The 25,150-nt window shown below is 48.1% G+C and overlaps 1 protein-coding gene across 1 annotated transcript in view; it reads left to right on the plus strand.

The window, feature by feature from the left end:
- Positions 1-8,962: 8,962 nt before the first annotated feature.
- The window catches only part of Slc6a2 (solute carrier family 6 member 2), a 40,146-nt gene continuing 23,958 nt past the window's right edge, over positions 8,963-25,150 (plus strand). The window contains exons 1-3 of the mRNA XM_075977909.1: positions 8,963-9,272; positions 18,583-18,714; positions 20,720-20,957. Coding sequence (XP_075834024.1) covers positions 8,999-9,272; positions 18,583-18,714; positions 20,720-20,957 — 644 coding nt within the window. The 5' untranslated portion in view covers positions 8,963-8,998. The remainder of the gene's footprint in view (positions 9,273-18,582; positions 18,715-20,719; positions 20,958-25,150) is intronic.

A 25,150-nucleotide genomic window follows, 5' to 3' on the forward strand; every position in this document is an offset into this window, starting at 1 on the left:
ATTAATTATTATGTTCCTAATAGGAAGGTTGAGAGCTCCCGTGCTGGCTTGTTATGTCAAGAAAGGCAAGAGGTCGGGGCTTCTTGTGTTTACCATAACCACACCACAACCTTGTAGATTCCTGGCCTCAGCTGCAGGCTCGCTCAATTCCATAGTCTAGAACACAGCCCAGGAGTCTGCTAGAATGGCAAGATGCAGAGAAGTGCAAACAGGCAGCCATGGAAAGCCTTGAAACCATAAATCCTACTGGCATCACAGAGCCTAAAACGCCCATGATAGGTGCCATCATACCCTGTTTCCAGGTGGGGAAAGCAAGGTTCGGAATCTGAAGGTCACCCAAGAAGCAAGCAGTGATATGAGACTTTGAAGTCAGTTTTTAGCTCTAACTCCAAAAGACTCATGACTGTAATAACAGCCCACAGTTTCTTTCTCAACCTGGTCATGATGGTTGAAGTTACGTAGGCCTAACTTTAAAACTTCTGGGGAAAAAAATCTTTGCTCCAATAGATTTAGGGGAAGTATTGATATATATGGCTGTTGTTTTAAGTGCTTTGTGTTTATTTACTCATCAATCCTCTCAACAGTTCCATGAGGTAAATCACCATAATTGTTGCCGCTGCCGCCACCACCAACCCCACCGTCACCACCACCACAACCATCACCACCACCACCACCATCACCACCAACCCCACCGTCACCACCACCACAACCATCACCACCACCACCACCATCACCACCACCACCACCATCACCACCACCATCACCACCACCACTACCATCACCACCACCACCACCATCACCACCACCACCACCACCACCACCACCACCATCACCACCACCACCATCACCACCACCACCACCACCACCACCATCACCACCACCACCACCACCATCACCAACACCATCACCACCACCATCACCACCATCACCACCACCATTACCACCATCACCACCATCACCACCACCATCACAACCATCACCACCATCACCACCACCATCACCACCATCACCACCACCATCACCACCATCACCACGACCACCACCACCATCACCACCACCGCCATCACCGCCACCATCACCACCACCACCACCACCACCACCACCACCACCACCACCACCATCACCACCACCACCATCAACAGCAACAGTGGTGGCGGCAGCAGCGTCCTACAGACTTTAGAGATGAGGAAACTGAGATATGGGCAAACAAAGGAACTCAGCCAGTGGGATAGTGTTAAAACGGAGGCCACACCGTTCCTAGGCACCCCCACTCAGTTTCTCCCTCAAAGCCTCACACAAACAAACGCTTTGTTCACTAAAGCAGATGGTGACCTGTCCTCTATTTTTAGATGTGCCATTCAAACACTCTGGCAAGGTCCAAACTTGACTTCAGATTCAGCGCCATCACTGTTGACCTGCAATGACTCCCCCTTCCCCCGAGGCACTTCTAATGAAGAAGGATGAAGGATTTTTTTTTCTCTGGAAAGGAATATAAAGTAATGCTTATTAAGTCAGTGAGGGATTTCATGCTTACAAACAGATAAATAGATCAGTATAACAGAAAAGAAAGCCTGGAAGAAGCCCAGCCATAGATGGAAACTGTTTAAGATAGAGAAGAATTCTTTGCTAATCAAAGCAGAGAAGTAACTACTTGATGGTTTTTTTTTATAAAAAACAAACAAACAACAACAACAACAAAAAAAACGAAGTGGAATTCTTACACACACAAATGAACTCCTACAGAGTGTGTGAAAGACATAACTATGGAGGACCCAAACTGTTAAACTTTAAAATATAGTGAGGAAAAATGTCAGCAAGGGAAGAACTTCTCAAATTACACAAAGACCACATAAATAGTAAGAAAAGATCAATGCATTTAATTGTAGTAAAACCAATACTCGCTATCAGATCATGAGTGGAGCAGGAGTCTTACACAACCAAATAGAGATGCTTGCATATAACACAACAGATGAGCAGTCAGCATGCTTCACGAACTCCTGTGCATTAAGAACAGACAAGCCAATGGACAGTTGGGTAAATGTGCCATCATTCCCCAGAAGAAAATGAAATGCAAAGGACCCACAGGCATGGGAGAAGGCATGCGGTACATTGAACAGTCAGAGACGTGAACACCAACCACGTTAAAGTACTGTCTCACACTCTGAAGAGTCAACAGCCCACATGGCAGCAAGGTGGCTGAGGCTCTGACGATGAGAAGGAGGAACTGAGGCAGAGAGAGGGAGATGCAGGTTGCTCCATCACCTGAAAAAAACTGTGTCATTACGTCAGACAGGTGAGCATAACCTAAAAAACAACAATGCATTTCCAAGAACGCTCCCTGGAGAAATTCTTGTAAATGTGAATAAGAGACATTTCAATGCATTGATGTGGATTGTTTGAAGTTGGTGCACACACACACACAGACACACACTCCTCCCAACACCCCCATGCATACACAAACCCTGGGAACAAGCCTAAATTCCTAATTCGTTCTTTTACACAGAATGAATAATTAAATTGTGGTCATCTATTTAACAGATTAAGTATATACAGCAATGAAAATTAGGAAACTATGAAAAATGCCAATATTCTGGATAAATCTAAAAATGTATTATTGCGAACTATAATGAAACCAAACAATGCATATATTGGGAATAAATTCCTAGGTGGTAATACCATGAAGAAAAAGGCAGGGACAGTTATTTCTACATTCAGGACAGTGGTTGCTATGTGTGCATGAGCATATGCTGGGGAAACATGGGCTTGTGGAACATGGGCTGGGGGACATGGGCTTGGGGGACATGGGCCTGTGGGACATGGGCTTGCATTTGCTACTTAACTGGGAGGACTGGATGCAGTCTTGCATATTCATATAATAATTACTATAAACTGTGAACTAGTCACAGCATTTTTGTGCTTTTTCACGCCCGACGAGTTTCACACTCAATCAAGAGCAGTGCATGTATGCTGTTTCCGAGAAGCGAGTCCACGACGCTGCAGATGGCTATCTATGGAATACCTGTCTGCTTCAACTTGCGTGATGATTTCTGAGCTTCCATCTGCTTTGATAGTCTCAGATGGATAAAGCTCCAGGACCAAGTTGACCATAACTCCTCTGCCCTGGACAGAATGAGGAGCCAGGTATGGGCCCTCTGTCTTCTAACCCTCATGGCCATGGTAAGGCCTTCCAAGGATGTGAATGGGCAGGCATAGAAGGAAACCTGTTTCTTCCAGGAGACTGCGCTGTGTGCTCTGGATATACCTTTTCCATGCTCTTTCCTGGCTCTTCTCTTGCCCTACGTGTTATTTTTCTTCTTCTCATGGCCCATCTCATCTCAACAATGGCTGTGGCCACAGCTGTAGAGCCCAGTCAAGCCTCAGATACCTGTCTGCTCTACTTCCTGTCATTCCTGTTCTCCCCCACCTCTGGAACCTCTGTCCCTTACTGCTGTAGGGGCTGTAGATGAGTATAAGCAAGTTTCATTGGTTAGGGAAAAACTTGAGTTATGTTGTCCCAAAAAAAGATAGGAGCCATCAGAGGAAGAGAGTGCGGATAACGGGGCATGAACATATTGCCAAAATGTCTTGCCGGAAGTTCTAGAAGATTCAGGTCACAGAGAACTGGGAGAAGCAGGGAGGTCACCTGGAGGCTGTCACAGACATCCAGTCAGGAGATGATATGACTTGGGACTGGGAAGTCACCTCCGAGGTGCAGAGATGTCACATGATCTAGAGTTCACAGGCGCTGTGCAGGGTTAGAGACGAGAGCAAGAAGAGCTAAGGCTGACTCCAAGCTCAGTGGTTCAGGATTCAGAAAGAGGGAGCCCTTGTAACCTAGGCTGAGGACAACTGTGGAGGAGCAGCTTATGTGTTAAGTCAGGGAGGCGGCATCAGGGCATCTGATTTGCTCATGACCAGTTCCACGCTTCTGGTTTTCCAGACAGAGCTGCATAGACTGTAGTTGAACCCAGAGTGTTGGAACCCAGAGCAGAGGCCCAGGTGGAGGGTATAAATGTGGAGGTCAACAGGGGTCAGTTGCTCTCTGATGGCAGTAACTATAGGGGGTCAGCTGGGTTTAGTAACCGGCAGAGAAGACACCAAGGACTGAGACATAACTTTCTAGATAAGAAGTTTCATAAACCTCAAGGGATTTTTAGTGGGAAGTACCCTGGTGGAGATGGATTTCAGCTCCTGTGGGTTTTGTATTGAGGGGACTTGTTATGCTATTTATATTTAGAACAGAACTTAGATCAATGACCAATAACCTTGGGCAGACCAGCTTCAGTGAAAGAGATTTAATATCCTAATGGGAGAAAGGAGAGAGGGGAGAGATGGGGGAAGGAAGGGAAAGGGAAAGAAGTGGGGAGGGAAAGAGGTAGAGGCAAAGAAGCAGGAAGGGAGGGAGGGAGCAAGGAGAGAAAACAGACAGGTAGACTTCCCTTTCTCTTTTGCCTTGATTACCCCTATGGTGCCTTGGAGGTAAAGACTGCGAAAAAGCCCTCAGGACTCAGCTTCTTGGATTCTAGATACACTCCAGCCCAACCTCTGTTTGTCAAGGCCTGGTGTCTGCAGGGAGATGACCAAAGATGGACTAACAGCACCAGCTATCGCTTTGCTTCCCATGGCCTGTGTCACCAAGTGCCATGGTAAGTGGAAGTGACGCTTCCCCTGAGACCATGCTAGCTCTGATAATACTCCAGCCTCCTGCCCACCACTTGCCCTCAGGCCAACTGGTGGGGCAGGATGCAGAGAGCGCGAGAGAAGCCACATGGCCCCAATGGCCCTTAGAACCATAAGCAGGGAGTCTGGGCCGGAGATGAGGGAGACGCCTTCTCCTTCAGGCCAGCTGTGTCCCCCAGATGTCTTGGAAGCCACAGGGGGAACTCTGAGAACTCGCCAATTAGCCTTCTGATAATGTCTGTGTAGTTAGGGGAATGCTTCTCTCCACCCTGGCGACAGACACTTCCAGGGTCCTGCCCATCCTCCTCATCATTCCCTCTGTTCTCAGTGCAGACCCCGCCCCGGTGCTCTCTGTTGCCAGGACCTGGGGCTCTGCTGAGACCCTTCTTTGGCAGCAGACACAGACTGGAAGCACTGGAGGAGTCAATACTTGGGAGCAGTTTTCATGGGTAAACCTAGCTTTCTTCTTGCCAGGACAGCTCCAAGGCATGTACTGTGCCTCCTAAGTCTCAGCAGGATGACACCAGCAGTCCCTGCCTTGAGCTACTCTTTAACCCACCTTCTCCTGGTCTTACATCCGTTCCTGTCTAGCTTGCTCAATTCTCTAAAGTGTTCCCAGAAGTTCCCTCCCTCACTTATTCTGACCTTTGTTTTAAATTCGGCTTCTGGATGACTCCAACATAAATTAATCCCAAATCAAGGAATAAGTTAGTTCTCTTCTACTTCTGTCGGTATGAGTTTTTGCAGTGCTAGCTGGCTATGTAGCAGGTTATATTGGATACCGTTCTCAGACTGGTTAGGGAAGTTACACAAATAACTAGACCAGACAAATGCGCAAAGCCCTATAAAAAGGAGATCTGACTTTCGTGAACACTGCTTGTCAGGGAAGGTATCGAATCAGGGTTGGCCTTGGAGGTTTTGGAGGGCGAACAGGAATTCCTCCAATAGACAAAAGGGTGGAAAGAGCATATTAAAAATTTGGCGCTCATTAAACCATAATATTAGTTCTTGAGTATCACCTATGTTGCTAGAGAAGAAAATATATTTTGAAGATTTATTTTATTTTTACTGTTTGTATAGGAGTGTTTTGCTTGCATGTATGTCTGAACATCATATACACACCCAGTATCTGTGGAGGCTGGAAGGCAGTTGCAGATAGTTGTGAGCTGTCTTGTGGGTGCTGGGAACTGAATCTTGGTCCCCTCCAGGAGCAGCAAGTACTTATATAACCACTGAGCAACCTCTCCTGGTCCAGCAAGCATGTCTTGAAGGAGGGAGAAAGGCTTAGGAAAAAAGAGGAGAGGATTAATGGCAGAAAGTATGGTTAAATGGACAAGTGGAATTTTGTTTGCACCACTGATGCTGTTTATGTATTATTTTGGAGAGACAGGAGTATCTTTGGAAATTGTGAGTTATCTTTTTCTGATTGTCCAAGTATCAAATGCTTATTGTAGTAGAAAACTGGGCAGATAGATACCAAGTGGCGTAAAGGAGAAAATGAGATTAATTTAAATCTATGGCTCATTCAGTCATTCTGGTATGTCTCGGTGGGATTTCAGGTGAGGTGTTGGGCTTGAGTTTCAGGAATTTATCTGGCAGCTGGGTATGATTATGTGATTAGAAAGACAGGGGCTTAAGGTGAGCAGCAGGGGGTGATGAGAATCCCCTGGGCTGCAGGAGGATTGGCAGGGCTTCATTGGTGGTCAGAAAGGGGAGTATCAGGGCTTGGTGACCCAGGCATGGAGCAGAGGAGAGCATGACAGGCCAGCTAGAGGGATTCAGATGTTGTCATCCATCGTAAGTAAAGAGACCAGAAATAAGGACCGTGAGACCTGGGTTTCCCTTCCAGCTCTGATACCTCTGACATGTGGGACCTCAGACCGGTCTCTTGAACCTCGGAGTATGTGTGTTCTTTCTCACTGGCTTGTCACGGAGGACCTTCGATGACCCTTTGATGACAGGGAACCTGTACTCTCCAGTTCTCATCCTGAAGCCTCAGGTCCACCCTTTGCCTAATCTCCTGCTTCCTGTCTTCAGTCCCCAAGGGATCAAAGTGAACCTACCACCCTCTGGGCAGCTCTTCCTCTCCTCTCCGCATCCTCTCCACAGGATACCTGCATTGCTGGCCCTGTGTGTGAAACTTATCTGAAAAGTCCCGTGTACCGGCAGTCCATTTACTCACTCGTTCACTCATGGTATGTGCCAGGCGTTGTTTAGTGAGTTACAGGTGCCAGAGACACAGAGGTGGGTAGGGCAGACGATGCCTCTGCTCTTCTGGAGCTCAACTGTCATTCAAAGGGAAATGAAATTAATTTTTTAGTTAAGTCAGTGATCTGATGGGGGGGGCAAAGTTTTAGATGCAAGAGTTTAAGGAGTTTCTGCACTCAGACCTGAATAACTCAGATGGAAGCAAGAGCAATTGCAAAGACCCTGGGGTAGCTTTAAGCCTGGAATGTTGGAAGCATGGAAGGATAGGTGTGACTAAGCTTATCTAAATTTCTTCCTGTGTTGTCTAAGTGTCGTCCCTACATTCCTGCCTGCTGCCCTTACTGATCTGGCGTCACCAAATTCCTGTTCTCCAGTGACCACAGCCAGTCCCGGATGGCAGTAGGCTCTTTACACATTGGACTGGGAACTCCTGGGTATCAGTGACTGTCTCCTTGGCTCTCCTAGCTGGGTCTATTTAGACACAGGCAGAAGTTGGACAAATAACTCTGCGGTCCAAGCATCTCACGCTTAAACGAGACAGAAGATGCTGTCGAAATCTCAGCCCTGCTCTTTTCATCCATCCCCTTCCTTTGCTTTACCCACACCAGCCCATACCACACCAGTCTTCTCCCTCATCATATGTGTTTATTCATTGTGTTTCCTGTTTTCCTCTTGCTTCTGGGACTGAACAAACAGCTCTTTAAAGGTGTTGTCCACTTGTGGGAGACTAAAAAGGCTCCCTTGGGCACTTCAGGGCAGGAGGCATTTATAAGGACGAGTATCAGAGCTCAGCCTTACAGAATAGGGTAGCAGACTCCAAGGAGAACAGGGTCACAACCTCCAAAGCCTGCAAGCCTGCTGGTCACAAAGAGAGTCAAGAGTAAAATTCTGGGCCATGACCTTTCAACAAGCTGAGCTGGCCAAAGAAAACTGCCCAAGGGCCGGGCCCTGCCCAGCCTGTCAGCCACCAGTTGCAGGCTCATCTTAGAGCACCAAGTTCCAATTTTGCTGGTAGAGAAAACTCTCACCAAGTAGATTAAGTGGTCTGAGTGAATGACAGCGCTGGTGTCGCTAGGGTGGTGGCTGCTCTCCCTATTCTTTCCAGCCCCCCCCCCCCCCCTTTGAAGACATAGATTCCACTTCTGGGAGTTTGTTGCCCTCTTCCTTTGCTCACAGGCCAGAGCCAGGTGTCTTTGGGAACCGAGTGCGCTATTCCTGCTGAAGAGAGGCAAGAAGAGTGTGAGCCAGGTCCCCACGAGTCCTCTAGAGTCTGGCTCCCGCCACCCCGGAGCCCGTGGGAGCTGCGCCCCCGCCTCTGCCAGTCCGGGCCACGCTGTCAGTCTGCATTAGTGCTAACAGGCTCCAGACCGAGCGGGCTGGGCGCGGGGCTAATGCAATAGGCGCGTTACCTGGGGCACAGGCTACATTACCAGGTCGGCCTCCTCCGGGCGCGGCCAGAGCCAGCCAGCCCGCGTCCTGCCGGCTGCCCCGCGCCCGCAGCGCTCCCGGGGCCCCGCCTGAGTGCCACGCGGCGGAGCTCAGCCTGGGCTGGCGCCTGCGATCCCCGTGCCGCCCACCACGTGAGTGCGCCCTGCGCGCGAGACCGGTAAGTGTGGGGCTGGCTCCGAAGCACCTCTCGAGCGGCTGCACCCACTAGTGTCCCGAAGGCTCCCAGGGCTGTTGGGTTCCGCCTCCCCGAAGCAGGACAGGACCACGAGTAGCCACCGGCCCTGCCTGCAGGGCCCGCAAGAAACTTGCCATTTAGGGATGTGGGGTCGGGTGGGGGGGCGGGTAGAGGCGGAGAATGACCCAGGTAGAGTAGACAGGGTCTTTAGCCCGACCCACAGGGCGGCCCGAGGAGGTTCCCACCTATGAGTTCTGTCCCAGTCGGACGCGCGTCACAACCTCTGTCTCCAAATTTTTCCAACACATGTGCTCCCTTTTCTAGAGGAAGCCGGAGTCCGATCAGCTCACGGATCCCGACGTTCTGGGTTCCCCTGGGTGGTCTCGGTTGGAGCAAACAGACTGCAAGCCCTGGTGACCACTTTTTTCCCTATTATACAAGCAGAACTTTGGTGTGCCTCCGAAGTCCCTCTCTACAGCCGCACCCATGCTTCTGGCGCGAATGAACCCGCAGGTGCAGCCGGAGCTCGGCGGGGCGGATCCGCTGCCTGAGCAGCCCCTACGGCCCTGCAAAACCGCGGATCTGCTGGTGGTGAAGGAGCGCAACGGCGTCCAGTGCCTCCTGGCGTCCCAGGACGGTGACGCGCAGCCCCGGGAGACTTGGGGCAAGAAGATCGATTTCCTACTGTCTGTGGTCGGCTTCGCAGTGGATCTGGCCAACGTGTGGCGCTTCCCCTATCTCTGCTACAAGAATGGTGGTGGTGAGCGCAGGGTTGACTGAGGCTTTGGAGTTGGGAGGCTGCTTGCTCTTGTAGCAGAGGGAGGGAGGCAGGGATACCCATGGAGAAGAGACGCACGAACAAATTTAGTGTTTGGGAAAGAACTCTTTAGGGCGCCGGAAAATAGGATCAGAATACTTTCCATTAGGGAAATTGAGGCAGGATCTTGGAGAGTGGTAGGCACAGAGGCTCAAGGATAGACTCGGGGCACCTGGTCGGGTGAGGAACACGCGTCAAAGGTGCCCCCGCAGAAAAAGGGGTATTGATCTTGAAAGGAATTCCCAAGAGTTTGGGATGTTCCAGCCAGACAGAAGATGTCAATGCCTCCAGCACTCATAGCTTTGGGGCTCGAACACTAGGCCGGGTAAAATTAGAGCCCTTGGATCACCGGAGGGCTACAGAGGTAAGTGCACATAGCTTTTGTGAACTTAGGCCACTAGATGCCAATGACTGAGCTGGGCCCTGAGACAGGAGGCCTGGGAGCCTGGAGTGTTTTTCTTCAGTTTTACAGGCTCTGACTACATTATGGAGTGGGCTACAGGTGAACCTGGAGAAGACACTCAGCAGCCGAGCTCTTTTGCCCTCTTCTTGATGAGCTGTCATTTTCCCATCAGTCCTGGAATGAGAGCACAGAGGTCACATACAGTCCCGTGGAAGCAGCCTTGAGCTCCTTCCTGAAGGACTTGGAGCCTAAGATGCCCAAGTCACCCTGGCCCCCATCATCTTTACTGAGATGGAAGTTCAGGAGTGCCCTGCACAGAACCCAGGGACACTAGCTTCTAGAAGAAGACATTGGGCCATCCCTGGTACTACAAGATAAGGCCACACCTTGCCTTGTAGTAGTTCTGACTTGGAACTTAAAGGAAGTCATTTGGAGGCAGGCTGACGATTTACAGGGTTTGGGAGGAGCGTGTGACTCCCAGAGTCCAAGATACACAGCTCTGTGTTTCTGTGTGCTCTCTGGACACTTGCTTTGGGATAAGCAATACCCAGTATTTGTAAAAAGGGTGTGGTCACCAAAACGAGCACGTGGCTCTGAGTTGATCCTGTTGCATATAGAAGTATCAACTCTCACTGAGAAAGCAAATCAAAGCTAGAACCAATTTGATGAGCAGCCACGTGTTCCCTTCCTGACATGGGTCTGTCACCACTAGATACTCCAGTTAAGGAAGCTGGGACAAAAGTCCCAAGTGTCAGGAGTTGCTTCCTGGTCCCTGGTGGCCCTTGCTACTCTTCTGGCTCAGTACTCTGATCCGTAGTTGCTGGGCAGAGAGGGAAAGCTAAGGAAGAGAAATACAACCTGAAGGTGAAACTTTTCCATACTTCGTGGCTGACGACCTACCAGGGACTCTCAGCAGATTTGAGCATTTGAGCATTCTGGCCCTTTGGGGGGCCAATGGTAGCAACAACATAAAAAGGTAGATTTTCTATATTTGTAGCAAACAGAGAGATGACGAATAAATGACAAATTGGAAGCCCTTAGGACAGTTGCATGTCCTTAGTGACCGTCTGAGACGGCCTGTCCCTAGACACCAGACGCCCTGTCATTAATCAACGATATTTCTCTGGGTTAGCTCAGTGTAAGGCATAATGCTAGTCTCTGCAGGGGTCACCCGGATGTGTAAGCCACCACTCTGCCTGCTGGGAGCATTGATTTCCAGAAGTCATCATTGATATGCTGTGATCCATCCTTTCTATTGCTATGTGCCATTGAAACTAAAGCAACACAGATGGCCAGCTTGCCACATGTGCCAAATAGATAGATATTCCAGGGCTCTCGCTGATGCTGTGTCCACATGGCCACTGCCATGTTGCAGGCAGGGAGCGAGAGCTAGAGAGCGAGAGAGAGAGAGCGAGAGAGAGAGAGCACGCACCTGCTGTGCTGCTGTGTGCTGGATTCCTGGAACAAAGTATAGCAAATTTATCAGATACAAAGTTTTCATTGAAATTGACTAAATTTTCCTTTCTCCAGTATCCTGGTCCTGGAGTGGCCAAGCCTGAGTTGTTCTATAATTTGTCTTTTGTGGCCCTGTTTCCAAAGTGGACTGGAGAAAGCTGAGGGAACAGGCTTAGTTCAGAATCTCCAATAAGGTTCAAATCCTAGGAATGTGGTTGAAGGTTCCTACACACTTGTAATTGAACAAATATATTAATAAAATAACTCCAGCTCTCAGAGACTCATTGCCAGTTTCACAAACCATGGCAGAAACATGGCAGGAACTAACACAGTGATGTGTTAGAGATGATGATGATGATGATGGTGTGTGTGTGTGTGTGTGTGTGTGTGTGTGTGGTGCAGCCTAGACATTAGGAGTCTTGGCTGTAAAGTTATAGACTCCAGTTTCTAACACATATGACTTTGGGCAACTCTCTAGGCCTTCGTTTCCTTACCCGTCCAATAATGTTGCTCAGCTAAGAGGAGGGCCAAGGACCAAATGCCCCCGTGCGTGTGGAGAGTTAGCGCGGCATAGGCCTTAGCGTGCCTGCTACTCTATCGTTATCACTAGGATCCTATAGGAAAGGGATGGGAGAATGACTGGTGTTGTAGAGGTTTCAGGAGGAGCTGTTGAGCAGTGACTCAGGGCAAGTGAGTTCTGCTTGGAACTCAGATTCGCTGGGCAGGGAGGGCTCAGCAAAACAGTATTTTAGCATCCACCTGGGACAGGCTTCGCAGAAGAGGAACTTAGGCTGGCTGGAGGGCAAGCCAGGAGAGATAAGGGTAAGATGCAAGTTGGGGCTTGGCTGCGGAAGCCCTTGCTAGGCTGAGCGGGAAGAGCTACACCGGTGAATTTCCATGGCTGGTGATGAGGTGGGCAATTGGTCTGGGGATGGTATAGCCCTTCATCTGGGAGAACAGAGCCGTCTGATTTTCAGTACACCCATCTCTGTTCCAGGGGATGCTCAGCTGCCCCTGCAGGCCTTGATCTTCCCTGAGACCTTATACTGTTTTTTTGTGAGTCTCTTCTCCTTCAGTAATTCTGAATTAATCTCCAGAAAAGGTCGAGTAGATAGGTATTTCTTGAATCCCAGGAGAAGCCAAAGAGCTGAGTTTGAATTCCAACCCTGCCACTCATTGTAACCTCAGACATCAAAATTACTGCTATAAAGTGACCCAGTCTTAGATGAATCCCACAGTTCCTTGCTCCCCAATAACCCTGACTACAGCTGGATACAAGCCAGGCTTCATCACCCTGCCCTTTAGCAGCCTGGCCCTGGGTCTTTGTGTTCTTCGGTGCCAGTGTTAACATAGAACTCTCCAAGTCTGAGTGTTTATCCTGGCCCAGACGGGAGAATGTTTTGAACTGACGAAAGTGCCAATAGTTTATGCCCTTGGCTAATAGTTTATGAATGAATTACTGTCAAAATCAGCCTGCCTGAACACCTTCCTGAAGACCAGCTGCTGGGATGACAGGCTCTAAGTTCCAGAGGGTTCCCTTGGAACCCAAGACTGGGTCTGTGCTGGCCTCTGGGAAGGAACAAATACGTAGGTGACTGAGTACTGCTTCCTGGAGGTGGTGCCTTGCGGATTGTCCTCTGTGCATGACGCTCTGCATTGAATTCTGTGGCGACTGTGGATTTTTGGGTTTGAGCATACCTAGCTCTGAATCAGAGTTTGATATTTGCTAGAGAACTGGCCTTGGACAAGCCATATGGTGTCTCTAACCCTCGGTTTTCTTGTGCAGAAAATAAAGGGTTTAATTTTTAGCCCTTTCTATAGGGCCAGATAATATCAGACAACATAAAGTACCTGAGATAGTGTCACATAGTATGGGCCCAGTAGAGATGCTACCATTTTGATGTGTTTGGTGATACTGGTTATGTGCTGAACATAGGTGTAAGATGAGGTCCTGATTATTCTGGAAAGAAATTGATGGAGGAGATAAGGTCAAAGAGAGCTCCTTAAGCCTGGGTCCATAGCATAGCAGCTTTAGGAGGCAAAAGCTGAGCTTTGCCCATGTCCAGACAGTGTATAGTGTGCCACTCTAGACGCATGAGATGCTATGATTCTGAGTTCCCAGTATATTTCCCTCACCACCCAAGTGCCTGGGATCCACAACAACACTTATAAGGGTAGCGCTTATATAGACATCAGGGGTTTCTCAGCTTGATGCTTTCATGTCTAGCTAGGACACAGCGACATCCACATATGGATCTTGTTTGGCTGACACATTATTTAGCTCAGATGTACAAGGAGCCAAGCAGCATGGTGCTCGAGCTATGGAGTAAGTACCATAGCTATTGGCACCCCATCTCCCAACTGAAGGTACTGCTCTGGGCTGGTTATCAGCTAGTGGCCCAGTACTGTGAGCTAGCCAGAAGGAGCTGAAGGGCTGTTCCCAAGCAAGAAGGGCCTAATGGAGAAAAATGCCATGTCTTGCCCTGCAGTCTCGAGTCCTATTGCCTACATGAGGATTAAATTCTAGGACCAGTAGAGAAGGCCCAGGGCTTCCACTAGTGGCACCCACCATTGAGTCACTGCAGAGATCTGTTTCTCCAACAGAAACTCATTGGCTAATACCAAACCCTAGTGCAGAAATATGTGGAAGAAAATCCCTGTCTCTAGGGAGTAATAGTCCACTGTAGATATTCTAAAAGTTCATGATGTATTATGCTATATTTCAAATGGGGAAGGTGAGGGCCTACTTGGTCCGTTGTGGGTCACATTTCTTGTAGTGATATCATTCTGAGCATCCCAAACACTTTCAGGTTTATTTCTCTTGAAGAGACTGGAATGGGGGAGATGGGAACCAGATTCCACAAGGACAAGTCAAGTTTGGGCGTGACAGTGCAGGAGAGGGGCTGCAGAAGGAGACGTAGCTCCCAAACGCCCTTTCCCAAATTCTACCCCCACTGACCTCTGAGAGGGGAAGACCCATTCTGCCAGAGTGGTGTCAGTCTTGTATGAAGCTGTCCCTGGGTACCAAAGCTCAGGCAAAAGGTCATCTTAAGCCAAAATGAAAGTGAGCGAGGGATTGTCCCTCCACCCAGCCATGCCCCAGATACCTGGCTCTGGGTTTTCCTAGGCAAATGACCCCAAAGGACCTGTTAAACAATGTGCAAGGCCTTGTTGCTTGTAGTGGTCCAGGAACAGAACTCAGACACAGGATAGAAGAACCCACCGGTATATGCCAGAGGCCTCTTATGTGGCCAATGGAGCGGAGGATGAAGAGAGCTCAAGGCCTTGGCCAGCAGAGTTCAGTCTAGAGCTCTAAGAGCTGAGAATTCCAAACTGGAGTTTTTCACAGAACTATTGCAAAGGTTTCTTGTCAAAAAAGAAAGGAGGTGTGTTTTAATTAACGGCATGGCTAGAGTTGTTATTTTGAACTATGTCTACAAGAAGACTGTGGCCCAGCCCTGTAAGAGTTTAGGTAGCTTGTTGAAGTTAGATATCACCCCCTGAGATGTTACAGGGGCCAAGGCTGGCTATTTTAGGTATTGATCTAGGTATTGCTGGGAGCCTCAGGCAGTGAAAGCCCATAGCTGAGCTGCAGGCCCAGGAAGCTGCTCCGTGCATTTTCACCCCTTGAACACAGCAGAGTTGGGCCAGAATGCTGAAGGAAGCCCATCCTCGGGAGACTGGTCTAGATTTCTGGCTGTAGGATCCAGTGACCACACCCCTCCACCTCGTCCCAGAACCTCAGCCTTGGGCCATCATATTCCTCTAGGTGCCCCTCTACCCTACCCCTAGTCACCTTTCCTCAGACCCTCTCCCCTTCCCATGTGGGTGTCTAGTGATCTTAGTGGCTGCTGGCTTCTCCTCCTGATGACCCAGCATTTACATGGAAAATTCCAGACCCTCCTGTGCCAACAGAGTTCCTCTATAATGGTGGGCTATCTGGCAGTTTACACTGGCCCTGAGAGACAAATGCTTCTTTTTTACTAAATCTATCCAAAGACCTTTGGCTAGAGTCTCTTTCTCAACGGATACTTCCCCTTGTAAGGTGATGTGAACACGTGTGTGTGTGTGTGTGTGTGTGTGTGTGTGTGTGTGTGTGTGCACGCACACACAAAGGTCTACTCCTAGCATTGCATAAATATGTATGGGTTTGTGTTGGTGTGAAGTCATATGTTCTGGGGGGACTTCCTAGAAGTTGATCCCTCAGGGAGGTACATACAACTATGGTTTTTCCAGGTCTCTTTGCATGAGCCCTGCACTTTTACAACAAGGGCATTCCAGAGCTGTGACAGGATTTTGGATTTTCAAGGACTGTGTGAGGCTTGTGGCAATGCATGGGCACACGAGAGACATATAGGGACACAAGGACAGACAGTGATGGCCTTTGTAGACCTGTGCATTCATAAGCAGCTTTTAACTCCATGATGCTGCTACAGGGCTGCTTATGGAGTGATGTCTTCAACCCACCACAGCTACCTTGACCTCTTCCTAACTCTTCAGCCACACTGCCATCTTTTTTTTTCTAAGAGAGTTCATGCCAGTGTGCTACTTAACGTCCTCTTTTAGCAGAGACAGTGGACCATTGGATGTTTCCCATTTTTCATTTATACTCTTCATATAACTATTAAGGCTTTTTAAATTAAAATATAATTGCATCATACACACCTCTATTCTCACCCCCCCCACACTTTCCATGTCCCCTGGGTCACCATTCTCGAGTCTGCTGGCATTTGCGGCCCATGAAACTTCTGAGTGACTCACTGTGGAGAGCTGGGGCTCGTGCAGACCCATGGATGTCTGTGCTTCCTCACTCTGTTGTGACCGTCCATCAGCAGCAGGGGAGATGGGCTTCACACTGAGTGAGTTGCTGGGTTGGAGGTACCCTTTGGAAGTTCATTGCCTAAAATGGACCTGTGATGGGTTGGCTGGGTCCTTTACCTTGGCCAGGTAGAAGAGGACGTGGACTCTCTGATGGCGAATCTTAGAACTAACATCCAAGCACTGATACCTGACTCTTCCCTTCCCCCTCTCCACTTTGGATGCTAACTTCAGCCTCCAGGTCTACTCAACTGTTTAGGACCTAACCTCCTACTCCGATCCAAGCTCCAGGTGCCCCTGGGATGTAGCAAGAGGCAGCGGAGTGGTACCCAGGCACACTAAACTTTGAACCTAGGTTGTAAATGTTCACTAGCATGGAAAAGCAACTTGATTTTTCTAAGCCTCAATGTCCTTGCCTGTAAAGCAGTAGTAGTGTTGATTATCTCTGGGGTGGTTCTACATGAATAGTGTGTGCAGCCTGTGTGGCCTGGCACACACCGGGACCCCATTAAAAGACACATGTTATTTTTACTAACCCATGGCCTCCCCCACATCAGCACCATCCTTATCAACATCACCCCTGTCAGCTCTGTGAGAAAATGCCAGGAGGGCCCTTCTTGTGAAAGATAGGGTTAGGCAGAAGTTCAATGGAAGAAAGGAGATCTCGACACGCATTTCAAAGAATTCCATCCCGGAGCAGACTTTGGAATACTGGGATAGCTTGGCGTGTCCCAGATCCACAAACACTCCCCTTCCCATGTCTTATTCAGATTCATACCCTTTATCTGCACTAGAACATTTTAGAATCTTCAGGGTATGTTGGCAACAAGCCTAGAACTCAGAAGCCAGGCACAACCGGACCCAAATTCTATATCTTACCAGATACATAAGCCTGGGCAGCTCACTTGAATTGACTCTGAGTCCCAGTCTCTTCCTCTGGAGAGCAGTCACAGCACTTGTTTCTCCCAGAGGGTTCTGGGTAGTATCTGAACTGGGATACTTAGTGCTTGCATGATATGCATGATGCGGATATGCAGTAGTTGTTGCTACTCTCCACCCTGGACCTGAGTCTTGCTGCAAACGACCCAGGTCTTGTAACAACAGGACCAGTACTTCGTGCTTTATACTTAAAAGCCCTAGGCTTTCCACATGGGAGGCAGACACTGAGTCGCTGGGTGAGCTTGACCGTGGCTACCATGTACCTGCTTCTGCTCCAGCTCTTTTGTAGTGAAGAGCTTTAGTTTGCACCCGTAAAATGGAGTTAGCAATGATCTTAGCTCGGTAGAAAAATCTGTAAGGCTATAATGAGGTTGCATGGAAAGCACCCGTACCACACTAGGAGCTTGGCCAGAGTGAGCTGCTGAGCTATGTGTTAAAATCATCAGTATTGTCATCATCTTTATGCACCCCCAACTTGGCTCATTTTCCTGGTGTGTAGATGGGTCAGAGATTGCCACGGTTAGAGCATCTTGGTCAGATGTCTACGGGGAGTTTGGTTTTACACTGGCTGTGCCGGGAAAGGAGTGACTGTTTTGGTTTGATCTTGCCGACATGTCACACACACACACACACATCTATATCTATCTATCTATCTATCTATCTATCTATCTATCTATCTATCTCTATCTATCTATCTACCTATCTATCTATCTATCTATCTATCTATCTATCTATCTATCTATCTATCTATCTACATCCCTGGGTCATGGCACCGGAGCTCTTAGTCCATGTAGTTCACCCAGGGTGTCAGGGCACACAGAGACTTGGCCCTGGCACTGAGACTTGCCTCGTTCTACCAGGAATGTTCCCTGCGGCCTAGGACCTCCTTCAGGTTCTACTCTGCCTCAGTGGATAGGCTTCTTATGGCTCTTTGTAGCAGCTTTTCCGTTAGCAGCCTACAGCAGGATGAGCCCCATGGACAGGAAGGAAGTCTAAGGAGAATCCTTCTGTCACTTATCAGCAGTGCCATCAGGAAGCACGGACTTCTCCCTCTGCCTAGCAATGTCCCCCAGGGGTCACAATAACCCTGATTACATCATTTTCTCATGGGTTGCTGTGGCACTCAAGGGGAATGCAATAAAATCAGGTTTGGGGAAGCCCGGTGAGACCACCAATGATATCAGTCACGCTATCTCTCCCTGCCTGGTCTCATTCATCTTGCTTGTGAAAGGAAAGGCTGGCCTCGCCAGGGAGGATCCAGAGTGTGGCTTCTTCATGAAGGGAAAGGTTCGGTGTTTAGATGAATTTGGTAGAGGCTGTATCTTGAGGTGCTTCATGATAGGCACCGTGCACCGAGGGCTGAGAAGCGGTGGAAACACAGTTCTTTAGCTTCAGCTCACTCAGCTTTTATTCATGTGACTGCAGACTGCATTTTTATGGTTATGAACACTATGACCGTCTTGCTTGCTGATATATGCATTTCAAGTATTCTTTGTAAATCTATCGACAGAAGACACCCCCAGGAAAGCGCCAGGTGAAGCAGATGAACAAGATCCTCACGGCTATTGCAGAGGCTTGACTGTAGCCCTTTAAAGGGCAGCTGTCCTGCAGGTCTAATGCTGTGTTCATGGTTTGCAGGTGCCTTCCTGATCCCATACACGCTCTTCCTCATCATAGCTGGGATGCCGTTGTTTTACATGGAGCTGGCTCTGGGGCAGTACAACCGGGAAGGGGCAGCCACGGTGTGGAAGATCTGTCCTTTCTTCAAAGGTAGGAGTGATCTGAGGGAAGTCAAATATTTTCTCCAAAGTCTTACTTGGTGTCTTCTGAAGAATCTGCTTCCAAGGTGAGACTTACTGTCTCAAATGGGGCTCACAGGCGTGGACAAGGTCAAGATTGTCCACTATTCCAATTTACACAAAGAAGCTAGGTTACATCAAGAGTAGCCTTAAACTTGGACTCCAGGCTGTGCCCCACTAGTTGAGTGAAGGACTAGAGAGTATTTTTATACATGAGACATATGAGGATATCAGGGATCTCAGCACACAGACCTCTGCTCTCATTTCTTGCTCACGTGGCAGGCATGAAAAGTTGAACACAGATGCCTTCAAGCTCCAGCAGAAAGTTGCTTTGGAAAGCTAATACAACAGCCATGGTGGCTGTAAGATGAACTTGTACTTCAATTTAGAACAGGTCTGTGGGAAGTTACTATGACAACTGCCATTCTCCATCCCCTAGACCTTTGGGCGAAGGGTGTGGAGGAAGTCCAGTATTTCTCAATCACTGGTTAGAAAGATGGTGACAGTGAGGACAAATGTGTCTTCCTCAGTGGCAAGAGTCTCTTCAGCACCTTGTATAGACTCAGTTCACAGTAAGGACAGGCTGACATAAAAGTCTTACGAGATATGCGGATCAGCATATTTCCTGTTTAGTCAACTGAAATCCAACTCAAAATGGCTTTATTTTTGTATTCTTTTTTATGTTTTTACAAATTTTGACTAATTTATAAAGTTAGCATACAAAGTGATGGGCTTCATTATGGAATTTTCATATATATGAATGTGAGTCAAATCAAACCAGTGAATGTTTCCTCTGGGTTCTTTAAAGAAGCTATGAGTGTATAAAGGATACCCACACACACACACATCATCCCCCCTTTCTCCTTCACTCCCCCCCCCCCATTAGACTTTGATTTATTGGCTTATGTTAAAATCTAGGGTCTGGTCAGGTGCAACTTGATCCTGGTGCTCAAACAATACTGTCTGGAATCTTTTTTCTCTTACATTAGCATCATTCCTAACTCTATCTTATCAATTGCTAACAAAGATTGCCATTAACTGCTACAAGGTTAAATTATGCCAGCTTTAACAGTTGAAAGCAACAAACACGGGCAAACAAGAAACCCTTATGTACTCATGACGTCACTAAAGACCCAGAGGACTGAGTCACATGACTGCCTACTAACCAATCAGTGTAGCTACCAGGAAGCAACAGTCTGATTGGCCAGGCCTGTATCATGAGGCCTTCGCTACACCAAAGAAGCTGGGATTACTCTATCAAATCTCACCACTAAGAATTACTGAGGATCAGAGGGTGTGGTGGCTCACACACCTTTAATTCAAGCTCTTTGGAGATACAGGCAGATGGATCTCTATGAGTTTGAGGCCAGCCTGGTCTGCAAAGTGAATTCCAAGACAGCTGGGGCTATTAAAGAGAGAAATCCTGTCTCCAGAAAAAAAAGAACAGCCACAGCTATAACCCTACGGAGCTTTCTAATCATTCTGTCAGCGTGCTGGTGTAGGGCACAGTTGATTGGGGCTAAGACCCTGTAGGCGGGCACACAGTGCTGAGAACCAGTTAGGGAGTGCTTGGCTGGCGCTTCACCAGGAAGCAGGTCCTGGGGAAGGATTAAGTATAAGGAGTTACCAGGGCAAGTGAGATGGTCTTAGAAGCATCCGTTGGAGAAGGGAAGGAGTCTGTCACTGGCCAGTTCCACTGCAGGAAGGGAGAGAGGTGTGAGACACAGCCCTGTGTTGTCCTGTTTGAGTGACAAGGGAGCTTCCATCCAACACCTGATGTAACATTAAGGCCCTGGCACTTCTATTTCCCTGATAAGTGGACCAAGAAAGCTACAGTGGCAAAAGATTATGAGTGAGGCTGTGATCCAGTAAAAGAAGGTGCAGGAGTGTGCGGTGGCTGGAGCCCACTTCCAGGAGTGAGGGAAGAGCTATGGAAGTGGATGGACCAAAAGCCTGACCTCTTTGTCCCTACACAGGAGTAGGCTATGCTGTGATCCTCATTGCCCTCTATGTTGGCTTTTACTACAACGTCATCATTGCCTGGTCACTCTACTACCTCTTTGCGTCCTTCACCTTGAACCTGCCCTGGACCAACTGTGGCCATGCCTGGAACAGCCCCAACTGCACTGACCCGAAACTCCTCAATGCCTCGGTGCTGGGAGACCATACCAAATACTCCAAATACAAGTTCACACCGGCTGCAGAGTTTTATGAGTAAGTCATGGATGCCTCTCCTCACCTCTCCTCCAGGTCTGGGCAGGAGCTAAACCAGGCACTCAGGAAAACCACAGACCAGCCAGGGGCATGGTAGTCAACATTTGAAGGATGCAGGCTTGATGCCAAGTCAAGAACAGAGGAGACGGGAGTATATAGGGCACCAGGAGGCTGGGAGCCAGAAAGCCAACATGTGGACAGGAAGCAAGATGTAAAAGGCACTTTGGAGAGAATAATTGCCCTTAAGAACTAAAACTAAGTATGTGGGAAGGACAGCTGCTCAGAGAAAGTGGCTGTAGAAACCGACAATATCAGCCAAGAGAACACCCAGAAAGAAGTTAGTTGGTAGATGATGGCTCCGTAGCTGGAATCTACATCTGTCTGGTCCTAAAGCTGTCCTTCCATATACCCCATGCTGGGAGCTCCCACATGGAGGAAGCAAACCAGTTGTATGCAGCTTGGAGACAGTGTATTTACAGTGTGTGTGTGTGTGGGGGGGTATGGGCTGGTGGAGTGAACAGAACATTGTTAAAAATATATACAACATTTCAATTGGAGTAATTTCAGAAGTAGAAAAGTTGTAAAAAAAAATAGTACATGGGGCCTTTCCACCCCAGCTTCTAAATGTTGACATTTTGGGTAGCCACTTTGTACTAAGGAAATCAGAAAATTAATGTTCACATTATTAGCTAGTCTACTGAAGACCTCATGTGAATTTCACACTCCTCCACTGATATGTTCTAATATTTAGCTGTCATATCTGCTTAGTCCCCTCCAATATGGATGAGTTCTTTGAGCTTTCCTTAGGTTTTACGACCTTGACACTTCTAGAGAGTATTGGCCATGTGTCTATGAAATATTTGTCAGGATGGATTTGTTTGTTGTTTCTCACATTCTGATTGAGAGTCTACACCTTCGTCAAGGGCACCAAAAAGGCACAGTGGCGCTTTTCTCAGTGAGCCTTGTCTGGAGAGCATGATGCCAATCTGTCTTGTTACCTGTGATGTCAACCTTGAGTGTGGCAAAGGTGGAAGTTGCCAGCTCCTTCCTGGATCGAGACATTTTTACTTTGGTAATTTTTGCCTTTCAAAGAGGTACTTTAAGGGTATGCAAGGATATTGTTCCTCATACTTTACAGTGCCTATTATTAATTTTTGTAAGTAAGGATTTCTGTCATAGCATTTAATTGTCCCTTGCTATTCATCATTCCTTCTAGGATAACTGAATAGAGTTCTCCTGTAAATGCCCGCTTTCCCCTTCATGTATTTAACCCAATTTACATACAAAGTCCGAATGGGATCCCAAATATTTATTTTATTTGTGGTTGACTCCTGAGCCATTACTATTCACTCTGTTGGCCTCTTGGTCTTGGCTCTGTTTTCCTAGGTCTTGGTGAAGGGCCTGGCTGCTTTGCTTGCAGTCACCTGATTTAAAGTGTTTGCATGTTTCTGTCCTCAGAGGACAGCCTCAAGTGATCCTTTCTACATAGGTGAGCCTCATTTGAGCGATGCCCTATATATGCTAGTGGTTGAGCACAGAGTCCATACCGCATCGCGGAACTTGACGGAGTAAACCCCACTGCACTCCACCCTCAAGGCTCATGTGATCCATTGCCGAAGCTCCGCACTTTGCTAAATGGAAACACAGATGATATGTTCTGAGGCTTTGGGGTCACTTATGTAGATTTATCTCCCAGATCATATACAAACCCCCCAACAGATGAAAAGGACAGATACCATCAAGCCCAGCTTGATGAGCCATGAGTTTTATTGGGGTTATCTAGAGGGAAATGGGGTGAGGGGTTACCTACTGGAGCCGAAATGACTCAAAGACAGTTGTATCACCAAAGTCCTCCCCAGCATGAGCGACAGCTCACAAAAGTTGGGAGCCCAGAGCAGCTCAAGAGGTTGGACAGTGTCCTTTCCCAGCGTCTCTGGTCTAAAGCTTTTCCTGCCTATCAGCTGGCTTCTGCTTCTTCCAAGCCGCTGAGCTGGTCTCCAAGTCTGAAGACTTTCTTCTGAGAGTCTTCTTGGCAAGCTCTCAGAGTTTATTGCTTACTCTGGCATTGAGTGACCTAGTTAATCTGGTCAGTTTTAAGGACTTCCGGCAACTGTTTTGAGTTCTTTACCTTTCTGCTTTAATTGGGGAGCTTCCCATGAAGAGGGAACCTGGTTAATACTATCTTTTCATTATGACCACTGGGATCTAAAATGTTGCTTGATCTATGAATGAGGAAATGAGAACGAATCAGCAAATGCCTCATCCCAGGTCCCCAGTTCCGGAGTAGCATTGGAAGGGAGTTTGTCCTCTGCATGGGCCAAGGATCAAGTTCTTAGTATGGTGAAGTCAAATCCTGGCTAAACATTGCAATTACCTGGGGAGTTTTAAAAGTTACTGCTGCCAGGATTTTACCAGCCTGAATACAGCCAGGGCACATGGACTTTGGTGATCTCCCCAGAGCCATCACTGAAAGCTCCTGGATTAGGCACTACAGTTCCCTGTCCTGTGGGGGTCTCATGTCACAGAAAATCTAGGGTCTCCTTCATTCTTCTCTAGAGGAGCATGGGTTCAGACCCCAGAGCTGTAGCAGAGTTTGTGGGTGAAAGTTCTGGGCATTTCTTCACATTTTATGAGTGTGGTTTGGACAGAGAGACAGTGCAAGATGGGGGGATGGGGCGGTCCTGCTGATCCATGCTTCCCAGCATGCTCCTCTCACTGAGCAAACAGCATTGTCTTTCTTTAGCTCCTGGCGATCATTGTCCTTATAAATTAAAGTGGTAAATGAAAGCCCCTCATCTTGGTTTGGTTAGTATCTGATTCCTCCCCTTAGTGACCAGCCAGTCTAGTCCTGCTGAGATGCACAGCAGGAGGCAGAGGAGACCTTTTGTTGCAGAGCTAAGTTTCTTCCAAGCCCAGCAGTGGTAGGGTGTAGGGTGGAAGAACATTCTTGTCTAAGGTTACAGGGGGGCTTGGGGACCTGCAGGAGAGAGCAGATGGTGGGGAGACTGTCAGAAACCTTCAGCTCATCTGTCCCTGGCTCCCACAAGCCCTCCTAGCTACCCTGAACTGTGTTCTGAGCGTTCTTTCATAACCGAATCCTACCGTATTCTCTCCATCTCTGGAGGTGAAAATGAGTTGCATTGTCAAACAGGAAAATAAAGTCCGACTTTAGGCCTGAGACAGAGCTGGGCTCCACTTTCTGCCCCAGGACTCTGGTCTCATAGGTCTGGCTCAGGAGTGCAGGGGCCTTTGTTGGTAGATAGCTTCCCAGAGCACAATATTGACATGGCTGTCTCTGGATTTTGTATAGTACATGTCCCTGTTATTGAGCATTGAGCTGCTTCTGCTTCTAAGACAGCTCAGCTCTGTCCGGAGAGCCAGCAAATGTGACTCCCAGTGCCAGCCCTGTGGAGGTTGGGTAATTCCTTCTTTTCCCCGGGGCACCCTGGCCAAGTCTGTTGCCATCTTGTACTCATTTAGGCTGACAGACTGAACATATCCTTCAAGGGAACAAAAGTGTTGCTCTTCCCAGGCTCTGGGCCTGAAGCCACATAAGTGTCACTGCGGACAGCCACTAAAGTTCTAGCTTTATCTGTAAAAGACACCTTCGGTGACTGTGTCAGGATAGAAAATTTCTACCCATGACACCCCTGGCGAGGAAGGGAATTCTCCCTCCTTGCTAATACTAAAAATCTTTCATGCTTAAATGTCAAGAGAGGAATGGAGTCATTTTGGCCCACGGGCTTGGAAAACCTGGATGGTGCCCCCAGTGATGACTCACTTCCATTAAGCTGCCGGAAAAGGAATACAAACCCAAGTTGCTTGTGCCAACTCCATAGCTTAGGAATTTGGCCCTCAGTTCTCTTCTCTATGATCAGCTCTGGAGTCTGGTTCTTCAGATGCATCTGGGGAAGCATGTTCCATGGGAACACTTCAGTCGTGTGACTAGACATTAGGGCATTTTCTCAAGCCTCAGACAAGCAGGGGTGATTCCCTACAGTGTGTGTGTGTGTGTGTGTGTGTGTGTGTGTGTGTGTGTGCGTGCGCATTTGTGTGCACACTAGTGCATGTATATGTGTGACTTTTAAGTCAATTAGCCAAATACAGTTGATACATTTGACCCATAAAACTATAAAATGAAGCAGAATTAAGAAGCAAGTGAGGCTATACTACTTCTTCTCTTATACTTATTC

The sequence above is a fragment of the Microtus pennsylvanicus genome, chromosome 6, assembly GCF_037038515.1.
Source record: "Microtus pennsylvanicus isolate mMicPen1 chromosome 6, mMicPen1.hap1, whole genome shotgun sequence".
Classification (NCBI taxonomy): Eukaryota; Metazoa; Chordata; class Mammalia; order Rodentia; family Cricetidae; genus Microtus; species Microtus pennsylvanicus.